The 12,088-nt window shown below is 33.1% G+C and overlaps 1 protein-coding gene across 1 annotated transcript; it reads right to left on the reverse strand.

The window, feature by feature from the left end:
* Nucleotides 1–375: 375 nt before the first annotated feature.
* LOC134231465 (multiple epidermal growth factor-like domains protein 10) lies at nucleotides 376–4,541 on the reverse strand. Its single transcript, XM_062713424.1, has 4 exons — nucleotides 4,451–4,541; nucleotides 2,630–4,261; nucleotides 2,304–2,435; nucleotides 376–461 (listed from the first exon to the last, which is right to left on the reverse strand). Exons 1-4 carry the CDS (start codon nucleotides 4,539–4,541, stop codon nucleotides 376–378), a joined length of 1,941 nt encoding a protein of 646 aa, XP_062569408.1.
* Between the last annotated feature and the right edge of the window lie 7,547 nt (nucleotides 4,542–12,088).

Here is a 12,088-nt window from a genome sequence, read left to right on the forward strand (position 1 = left end):
GTTTTTTTTTTTTTTTAGAACAAAGCCTATTATTGCCCTCATGCTTCATCGATATTGAAGTCAGTACATCTTTATGTTAAATAGCAATAAAACAGACATGGATAAAGAAACAAGAAAAACGAAGTGGGCAAAAATTTCTGAAAATTACAGACTGAGAAATAATTGGAACAATTTCTGTAGATTAAAATCGCTCTAATAACAAATACAGAAGTATTAAAAAAAACTGAGAAAATTACAATTGACACATGGAACGGCGATAAACATATATCTATTAAAAAAAACCTTCTTGGGTAAGTTAGACATATTATTCAAAATGATACTTTTCTTGGTGTTTAGATAATATTTTTGGGAAAACTTATTCCAATTGTATGAGACTTACCGCCGACTCCGCCATAACATAAGAGCAAGAATGAATACTAGGATCACTGCAATGGCTAGAAGTGTGGCCAGAACGATGGTCACTGGAGAAAATAAACATAACATGAATAGGACAAGAGCTATTGTTGTAATAAGATTTGCTTTACTGTAGATTCCTTATTTTTCGCGATTTGGCTCTTTAACGTCAAATTGCGAGAATTATAATTCGCGAAATGACGGATGATCAACAGAAATTACATAGATTTCAGCATCATCAAAATAAAAGCGAGTAATATTTTTTCGCGAGCGACGCTTCTCGCGAAATTACGCGGAAATTAATTCCTCGCGTATAATTAGGAATCTACAGCATTCGAATTAGCATTTTATTTTGTAAAAAAGGATTTTTGTCAAATCTTAACTGCAAAATAATAATTCTTTATTTTTCCAACTTAATCTGCAATCAAATTCTCATATTGTTCTATAGATTGCCTGTGAATCAAAAATATGTTCTATATTCTCTCTCTCTCTCTCTCTCGCTCCCTCCGAAATACGAGGGTTGTTCAAAAGGTTCGCGAACCATCTCTATATTTACATCACCACAATTCAGATTAGAATGAAATTTGGCTTGGAAATTCCTTTGTAGTACATGTAGCATATAAATTGTTCAAGGTTTATGAAGACAAAAGTCTCTGCAGAAGTGCAATCATTCCTTTGATTGATTGTTTAAGTAAAGAAAGAAGGACGAGTAAAATGTTCTGATTCCAAATTAAAGCAAGCTGACGAAATGTGTCCTTCGTGAGCAATTTATTAAGAAAGATCGCCGAGTTAGAGCTAGAAATGTAGTTGAATATTTTACCAATAATATAGTTATTGAATCGATGAAATATCATTTAGAAGGCGCCCAGCCTATATCTATATTGGATAAATGACGTTCTTAAGACAGAAGACTCGGGTTGTGATGGTCATTAAGCTCTTTCTTAGAAATGATTTCCTTATCAACCCTGACAAATATACTGTTCTTGCTATGAATAAAAAAATAACTTGCACAGTAAGAAATACATATGACTCATTTTTTTAATTCTGTGATCAGAGTCCTACATGGACCATGAATAACGTGATTGCCTGGACCACGTGATTCTTGCAAGGGCAGAACGGTGGCACATGTACATTAAAGTTGGAGAGGACTATTTAAAAATATAATGTACACTGAAACCTAATTTTAATTGGTTTATGAAAGTTATTCTGTTAGTTCGCTTCCTTTAATTTTGATCACCGCTCGTATAATTTCTATTTTCTTTGTGTCTATATACATACAAAAATTATTATGCAAGAGAAAAGAAAAAAGGAAAGAGAGAGAGAGATGAAAAAATGTACAGAGAGAGATATGGAAAAATGTACATGTACATAAAACTTTACCTACAGGTTGGGGACTTGAGCCATCAGTATAAATGTAGGAAGCTGTGTAAAAAGAAACAAGATTTTGATGTAAATGTTATAATGAAATTTAAAATCAAAAATAATTCTTTTAGTGTCTGTGACATTTTATCCTTATTTTCATAAGAAAACTAAAATTGAATAAGGTTTCAAGCAATATTTAAAAAATTGAATCATTCTCTTTATTGCAAGGAATCACGCATTGTTATATGATGTACTAACCCGTTACATTTTGCTGGCTTTGTGAAGATCTAGACGTAGATACTGCAAAGAAAAAATGATCGAAATTTATTATCTTTTATTTATTGATTAAATATTTACATGTACACTTTTTTCATTGAGCTACGTTCTTTTGTTAAATTCAGGCCAGAAACTATCTACTAATAGATTACAAACGTGAGTTATTTAAACGAAATTAATAATATACACGTAATATTTATTTGAAATCCACGAACATGTTTGAATTCATATCTGTGGAATTTTCATTATCAAGGGTATGTGGTTGGCTGTACCTTCACAAAGTAGTCCAGTCCAACCTGGGACACACCCTGCTGAACAAAACCCTGTCTGGTTACATAATTTACCCAGGCAATGAGAGCTACAGGGCTCAGAACACAGGTCTCCATAATATTCCCGAATACAATCTGGAAAAGCCAACAAAAAAGCTTTATTGAAATTTTCTTTTGTATAAACACCTATAATTAATTTTAAAAATGAATAAACAACAATTTTTATTTTCAAATTTTTTCACCCTTATTTTTAAACCTGAGAAGAATTAATGAAATTCAGTAAAGGCAAGAATAGAGTGGAGTAATTTTAGAGCATCATAAACAAGTACCTTTGCACAAACCGTCGTCTTGTCTACAACCTTTAACCCCACACTGAGCGTTACAACTCTCGTTACAATAAGCACCGTGTTGTCCGGGAACACAACCTAACACACATTTCCCACTTCCAAACTCACACGTGCTATTCAAACAGCCGTCTGGACAGAGAATCAGACAATAAGGACCATACGATCCCGGCCGACACCCAGACTTGCATTTACCGCCAATTTCCTCGCAGATTCCACCGGTACAGTTGTCTGGACATGGATTTTCACACAGGTAACGTTCACGTTTGGCGAACCATCCTCTCTGACAACCCCATTTACAGTAACCAGTAGTACCATCACACATGTCTCCACCTTGGCAGTGTTCACAAGGCTTACACAGGCCTGAATATAATTCCTTATAATAACCTAATTTACAGGTTTCGCAAACAACATATGGCTTATTTTTATTGTCTGTATATTCTTTACATGAACTGCAGTGAGGAAAATGTAAACTACAACTAAAATCACAGTGTGGTAAATGCCAGCCTTTTTTACAACCGTTTTGGCATTCTCCAGATTCGTTGTTACATGTTTCTTTAACACCTTCTAAACAGTGATCACTACAAGATTCCAAACATTGCTTGCTAATATATCCATCTTCACATCCGTTGAAACAACCAGTTTCATTACACAGAAGATCACCAGAATTCGAACTGCAGTGATCACTACATGGACAGCAGCCCTTTTCTTGGGGATACCAATTTGTCTCATTTTTGCAACTTGAACAAAAACTGTTTTTGTTACTTCCACATTGTGATATTTCACATCTACAATCTTCTCCGAAATATCCAAAATTACATACCTTACATTTCCCATCGCGTTCACAATCGGTACACCTTTCTGGACACCTTAGCTTACAGTCTTCCCCATAAAATCCTGTTTTACATGAATCACAAGTATTGTTATCCGAACACGTTTCACAGACATTTTTGCACGTTCCTTCACAATAAGGGCCGTGATAACCGTTGTCACATTTCCCACACTTCCCTGTATGTTGTGAACAATATGGGTGACTGCAGTGATCAGTGCATTGTTTATCACAGTGTTCTCCCCACCAACCGTGGTAGCAATTAAAACAAGTTGTGACGTCAAACTGACATAAGCTACAGTGCTCATAATTACATCTTTCCTTGCAAGTGTTACCGCTGTATCCATCTTTACAAGTCTGACACGTTCCGTCTTTTTGATGACAAGAAGTAAACCCACAGTTCTGTGGGCAAGTCTTGTTGCACATTGTACCCCAAAACCCTGCATTACATCCCCAACCTGTACAGTTCCCAGTGTGTCTTTCACACCCATTTCGGCAATTTGGTGATGGACATGTCATATTACAAGTCATTCCATAAAATCCTTCGTTACATTTATAACAATCTCCGGAAATTCTGCACCCCACCATGCAGTTTTCATTACACTTAAATTCACAGCTCTTCCCATAATGTCGATCATGACAGGAAACACAATCACCGTTGAGTTTATCACAGTCAAGGCACTGTGGGCATTTCTGTTCACACTTTGGACCGAAAAATCCATGGGCGCACTGACCCGAACAATTGCCTGAGGAGTGGTCACAGCCATACCAACAGTTTGTGCAGTTATCTGTAAAATTCCTCTGTAATTTGCATTAAATGTATTACAAAACATTTCATCAACCCATTTGTAAAATTAGTAAGCCACACAAGCTTAAGAAAGAAAGTTCTTTATTCATTTCATTTAAGAGTTACATTTTTATGCCCGTTAAATTTCTTACATAATAAACCATTTGGTTTAATTATTAAGAACACTTACAATTGAAATCAGCTCCGGAGGAACTATATGCATTCCAGTAAACTGAAATCAGAGCAAAATAACAGCCTAAAATTAAAAACTTAATATACATTGTTCAGAATAAATATAAAATTTACCCTACTGTGTAAACTGCTGAAAATATTGGTAATTGGTTTTGGAGTAGGGTAAAAAACACCCCTCAATTGACATAAATACCTAAAAGTCCTATTTCTGAATGATAACGATGGAACGCACAGGTCAGCAAATTTAACTGTTGTCTAAACGGGTGAGATTATTTTTGTTTTGATAAGAGAAGTTATAAATCAGCACAGACATAAGACAAGTGTTTTTCTAAAGTTTAAAAGGTATTGAGAAAAATGTCTAAAGAACTGGAAAATAACGTATCAAAGAATTGGGTAAGAGTTAAAATGATAAAATAAATTCTATCTATTTCATTGGAAATAAGTACTACGATAAGAACAAATAATTATATGTCTGGATCTGCTTCGCATAAAAACAAACTAAAATAATTCTGATGAATAAATGCAAAATAGGGGTACATGCCTTCAAAGTAAGTACGCTTTCTTTGCAAACTTCAAATGATGTTGATTAAAACCGTTGGAGACACAAAGAAGTAAACAATATATGATGAAATTTTTATCCAGATAAATGTATTCCCTGAAGATATCGAGATGATATGGGTGATTAAGTAACCAACTTAAAGTAAGATAGCATTAATAAACAAAAGGTTGTATCTCAAGACATTTATACCAAAGTCCAACCGACATATCTTCTGAAAATATTGTTGCATCAATTGTCTAATTTTTTCCTGATGTGTACACAAAGGTCTACAAGAGATGAAAAAAAAACAACATTCTTTTAAATAAGCAGAAAAAAGTTCAACTTTTGTCATACGACCACAACCTTTCTTATAGGAGATTTCTGTATGTCAGTATTATCGTTCAAATGTGTTGTTTATCCTAGCTGCCGTCTATATACGTGGTAGATGATCTGAGGAAATACCCTAAGACTTATGGGGAAAAATGTCACGTTTGTATTTGATATGAACAGGTCCTTGTAACTTTATGCAATTAAGAAAGTAAAACCGAGTGCAACCTTAGTCCATAGCAAATATTGGATTTAACATCATGGGAAATCGCCCTACTACTATTCAACAGCAACATGAAGGAATTACTACAGTTGGAAAAATGAAAATGAATATACAATGAAAAGCTAGTGGATGTGTCTCAGATCTGGTGACGCAATGGACATTCCATTGGATACTACAGCTTTAGGTTTCAACTATCTTCAATATATATTGTGTAAGAGACATTGAATTATCTTAGACTTAAAATACTCTGCAGATGCTACTGTGGATAAGTGCAATCTAGCTTTATCAAATGATTTTAAAAAATGTTGACTTGTTGACAGAAAAGTTGATAGATAATACTAATGAAGTTGGAGAAGAGAAAATTAAGACGAATGCCTGTAAATTAATGCCGCTGGTACTACTGTGAAAGAGCAACAGGGTTCAACTAAATAAAAAACAGCATTGGTTGCTTTGATAGACAAAAAAGGTATTTCAATAGTATGCAATATATATTTTAATATATGAGAAGCAAGATATTTCGTGGTAAAAGAATCTAATGGGATCACGGCTCGTGTTCCTTTTTCCAGAAAATGCTACTACCACATCATGATAGTAAAGAAGAAGAGTATCTGAGAGGAAATACGTGAAAAAAAAACAACAGAAAAGGAGTAAAGAAAAAAAGCAGGCACCAAAAACCAAAAACCATATGATAACTGTCCTTTTGGTAATTTAATTCATTTTGATTGTTGGGAATGTTGAAAATATTTAAAACTGACAATGGATATTGACAATTTTTCTTTTTATAATGGGGGCTGTGACTAAAAGCTTGATTGCCACTTGCAGAATTAAAATCCTAGTTCCTCTAACTTGCTTCGTCATTTGGAATTAGTGCATACTGATCGTATGATCTATCCAATTCTTTTATCACTTTTGAATTATTGAGGATATAAGGATGGGTGGTTTGCATAATACCCCTCAATTACTTCATGAGACATTCCACAGCCATTTGAAACTTTTAATCCATTCTGAAAAGGTGTCAACGTCTTTTTTATGTGTTCAGCAATAAAACCTACCTTATTTAACAGTTGCATGTTGCTTCTCCATGTTTTATTAAATTGAGAATAGTCATACTTAAGAAAAGTAAATATCGGATATCGAATATTAAAAGTATTTTATTTTACTAGATTGTCTAAACTTCTCTGAACATACTCGAGATCTGATCCAAGTCGGAAGCTTATAAAAACATATTCTAAAAATGTAATACATTCTGGTGTAAAAGGGTTATACCCGTTTTGGTATGGTATATTTATAAGTAATAACAATACTGATTGTGTTACCTATGGGAAACAGGTAAGCTCTTTTAATAAACTTAAGGATAGAATTAAACGTTTATTTGTGGAAAACATTTTCTTTTCATTAATTCAATTTTCTTTTAAATATTTATTTCTGAAAGAATGCAGATTAAGTAGGATTTGAAGTACTTTTACACCAGTGTTTACTAGAACAATAAATCCTGTTTAACAAAATGTGCAATTTAAAATAGCTTTGAGGTACATGTAGTATTTATGCACTATGAAGAATACACTTCTCGCAACAAACATAATTGCTCGTCAGAAAAATAGAAAAGACATGTTAAATGTCCACAGCACATTTCCATAAATGGCTACTTAAGCCAAATTTACCTGTAGTAAATAAATTCAATGTAACACAAATCAGTTTCCTTAAATTTGTCTCTAGCGGCGTTACCAGCATTTCTTTATAAAACCAAAAAAGTAAGATAGCAAGAAAAACTCGGTTAAAAAATCAAAACATAAACCTGAACTTTGCATTCTCTTCGTTAAAGTAAGGCTCATTATAAATTTTACTTTAGAAGAACTTGGATTTAAATACTACAAATGGTAATCAAACTTATACTCATCCTTCCCTTTCTAAAAAAGAAATTCTTCGATTCGATATTATATGTCAGTTTTGAATATTTTTAATATTCCTTACAACCGGAATGAATTTGAATATTAACCATATCTATAGTGGATTCCAAAACTTCATAAAAATCCTTACAAAGATACATTGCAGGTTCCATGTTATACCAAGTCTCCTTCTTTACTCCTCACGAAGATATTAACAGTAGTGAATGAGAAACTTCAAGGGTACTGTGCTACAATATATTCAAGAATTGGTGTAAATCAGATGTGGATACTTTAAAATTCCATGGAACATTTGGACAATTTGAAAGCACAAGATTTCACCAAAATCAACAGCTTAAAAAATTATGACTTTTTCAACTTTACACACAAATATTACCCACGAGAAATTAAAGTCAAGGCTTTTTGATATTATTTACAGCTCCTTTTTAATAAAAATGGAATTCGTAAATTTACTTACCTTGTCATTGGTCATTTGCAAAATTATTTTGTTAAAAAACATTCCGATTGTACATACAAGTACTCTAAAGTTGACATCAAAACGATGCTTGAGTTTCTGATTGACAATATCTTTATGGTTTTTGGAGATCAGATTTTCCAACAATCTATTGCAATTTCCACATGGGTACAAATTACGCCCCGTTATTAGCAGACATATTTTTGTATTCATATGAAGAGGAATTTGTCCAAAATCTTATACGTTAAAAGAAGAAAACACTGCTGTGGCCTTCAACTCGATATTAAGATATAACAACGACGTATCGCGACGCCGTATTGTCAATTAACAATAGTAATTTCAATTCTTATGTCGATACAATATATCCTGGTGAGTTTGAGATAAAAGATACCACAGAGTCTGATACATCTGTTTCATATTTGGATATTTTACTTGAAAAAGACATTAATGGTATTCTAAGAACCAATCACTATAAACGTGATGACTTTAACTTTACGATCGTCAAACTTCCCTTACGCCAGTATACCTTGATCACCTGCATGCGGAGTTCTTATTTCTCAGTCGATTCGATACGACAAGAGCATGCTCTGCGTATGAACAATTTCTAAAATGAGGTAAATTAGGTAAATTATTACCAAACAAGTTGATGAAACAAAAATATCAGCAGTCTCGTTTGAAGTCATTATTTTGTAAGTTCTATGGTCGATACAATGACCTTGTCAGCAAATACAATTTATCATTGAGTCAAAATACTGACTTACGTTTTTCATTCTATACAATTATGGACTCTTTTGGTGTTCAGTATGGTTTGTTATTCCTCAGAAAAATATCAATTTTGACCGAGGCGAAGCCGAGGACAATAGTGATATTTTTCTTGTGAATGATAAACCACATTCAACACCAAAAGAATCCATAATTGTTTTATTATATAGTCCGGATTTGAATAAATAAGGGGTGTGACCGGTCGACAGCGGATGGCACCTGATCCCACCACTGATATATTGGAGGTCCGTGTTTGCTCTGCTCCTATTTTGTATTGTTTTATGGACTTTTGATCTTGAATACTGTTTGTTATCTCGATATGTTTCATACAATATATGTACTCTGAATTTTAAATGATTGAATTACTACACTGTTCAATATACGAACCGTTCTTTTAATGAACAAAATATATTGCATGTTGTTGGAAATCATTAGGATGATTATTGCAATTGACTTCACACAAATTTGTATAAGATTAATAAAAAAAATTGGTGTTATGACTAATCAAAATTTACTTTTAAATACCCCGGTAAATAGAAAATCTTTATCCTGCTTGCATTATTAACATGCTGAGTATTCCACATTTAATCCAACTAACATTCATGAAAAAAAATCTTCATTTCCACGACCTACATGTACAATTGTGTATAAGCTATTTGGAATGACAAAAAACTCTTGTATTATCTTAAAAAATTAAATGCAATATGAAGATTTTTTTTCTTTTACCATACAGATAGAATCCTTTTCAATAAACCAGTAAGTGTAGTTTTTAAACAAAGATTCTAGTAATTTTTTTAAAACCTCATACTTCTACACATTACAACAAATAGGAAGAAGCATGGTGTAAACAAAAAAAATGCATACCTGGAGGTAAATTTCCTTGATTTCTTAACAAACAAAAACATGACATTGATTTGCATCATTAAAGGTTTTTTTTTTTTTTTTGAAGTACTCCAAAGAATCAAACAGTTCTTTAACCTTCTAGTCTATTTGTATTTAAAATAAAATTTAATATGTCAGTGGAAAAAATTTGTTTTAAAAGCATTTGTTTAAATTTTCCGAGTTTGACAGTGAAGTTTCCTTGCATTTAACAATGTATATTTTTAGGGTAAATCTTATGATAGTTTTGTGAAACCCGGCCCTGGCCTATTTGTTTGGTTTTTTTTTTATTTACAAAAACTTGTCGATTTCCGTTCCGGTTAATGGAAGTAGGCTGAATACATGTAACAATTTGAATTGTTTCTCATACATTTTTATTTCAGCAAGTTAAGGTAGGAGGAACACTTTCATTGATATTCTGAGTTGGTTGTCTCCAAATGCAATAATAGATATTTTTCTTAACTTCTAATTGTACATAATAGTAATGTCTACTGATCTCTGAAACCCTATTCCTTATGTTTACATATAGACTATTTATTTTACAGCACATTTCCGTGGATATAATAAAAACATGCCATTAATGTGGGCAAGGTAACACATTACATGTAACCCAGACAAGCACTAGTAGCACAGAAGGAATAAGAGCAATGTGATTAAATTCTTTATAAAATTGAAATTCATTTCAGCTCATGTTGGATTGATCTCTCTTTCTGTTTGTTATATCAAGAATGGACGTGCATAAAGGATCTATTAGATAATTGAAGGAAAATACACAAGCCTAAAAATTTTTAAATAGTCTAAAGTTTGAAAAAGGCAAAAAATAAAAACTATAAAAGTATTGCACCAGGTGATCGACTTGACTTTAAAACGAGAGTACCCAAAGTGTAATATAGTCAGCGCATATATCAACTGAGCAATGCTGACTAGAAGTTTGACTAGTATAGATTGTCAAAATCGGGTTTCTATGAAAACCTACAAAAATAAGGAAACCTATGGAATGCCATATACGACAGCCAACTGCTTACTGCCAACTGCTGACTGCTTACTGCCAACTGTCAGCTGCTTACTGCCAACTGCCACACATATTTGAATAAAAATTTTATATTTTTATTGATATTTATATGAATTTTCACAAAAAAAGGGAAAAAAAGGCACGGATCCAGGACATTTTTTTCAAGGGGGTCACCTTGGTAAAATTGAATTGAATAAAATGACCAATATGTTTTATCTTATGTAATAGTCAATATATGCGGTTGATAAAGTACAATGTTTCTTATTTTTTAAATTTGTTTTCCTATTTGAAATAGGTAATAAAATGACTATTTTCTCCTTTTAATCTTTAAAGAAGCCCCCCCCCCTCCCCCGGAGACAACAAAACCTTTGAAGAGAGAATAATAATAAAAAAGATTTGTCGTTTCGCAGAGAAAGATGTTTTGAAAATAAATTTCCGTTTTCCATTATATTCTATATTTAAACATTTCCTCACATTAAAGAATTTGGAGAAAATAAAACCTTTGAAGAGAGAATAATAATAAAAAAGATTTGTCGTTTCGCAGAGAAAGATGTTTTGAAAATAAATTTCCGTTTTCCATTATATTCTATAGTTAAACATTTCCTCAAATTAAAGATGTATATCTCTGTGTGTTATAATGCAAGCACGTAGCATCGTTTTTGAAAGGGGGGGGGGGCAACCAGAGAATTTTTTTTTTACTTACCTGAAAAAGTTGACAAGCCAAAAAAAAAAAGGAAATAGCCCAAACTCGAAAATCCTATTTCGTGGTGGTGGTGGTGGGGGGGGGGGGGTAACTTTTTTTAAGGCCAACTACCTTTCACTTACATTTTTTTCCACCCAATACTACATATCCTTGATATCATTATACTTACTATGGTAAGAAGGGGGGGGGGGGGGGGCAACCATCCTTTCAATATACATTTTCAATAGTAAAGGTAATGTTGGGAAAAAAAGTGGGGGGGGCTATGATCCCTCCCCCCCCTGTTGCTACGTCACTGTAATGTTTCACATGCATAGATCTCGGGGGGCATTTAAAATTTGTACAGTCATACGTTAAATAAACTAAAAACTACCGGTATAACTGATCTTGGACCCTCCACTTAGAAAACGCCATCAAACATTTATATCTCTATTTCTACCAATAAGATATGCTTTACATGCATGGATCTAGAGAGAGGGGTCCGGAACACCTCTCTGAAATTTGTACAGTTATTTAATGCGCAAACTAAACCAACTAAAAGTCATTTAATGTATAAAATAAATCAACTAAAAGGGACCTTAGAACCCCCCCCCCCCCTTCCCCAACCGAAAATGTGGATTCGTGTTAAGTTGGTATGATAAATGTCATACACATTAAGGAAACCCCCTCTCCCCGGCCGAAATAAATTTTCACATTTAGGAAAGGACTTTACGCATTTTTTTCTTGTCAAGAAATTTCTGGGTTGGATTTTTTTTTTACCAGAGTGACCCTTTTGGAAAAAATGTCCTATAGATCCGCGTTTTTTTTTTTATTTACATAAATATCAATATAAAAATA

The sequence above is a fragment of the Saccostrea cucullata genome, unplaced genomic scaffold (genome assembly GCF_032062105.1).
Source record: "Saccostrea cucullata isolate Sc308-1 unplaced genomic scaffold, CSIRO_AGI_Scuc_v1 ctg779, whole genome shotgun sequence".
NCBI lineage: Eukaryota > Metazoa > Mollusca > Bivalvia > Ostreida > Ostreidae > Saccostrea > Saccostrea cuccullata.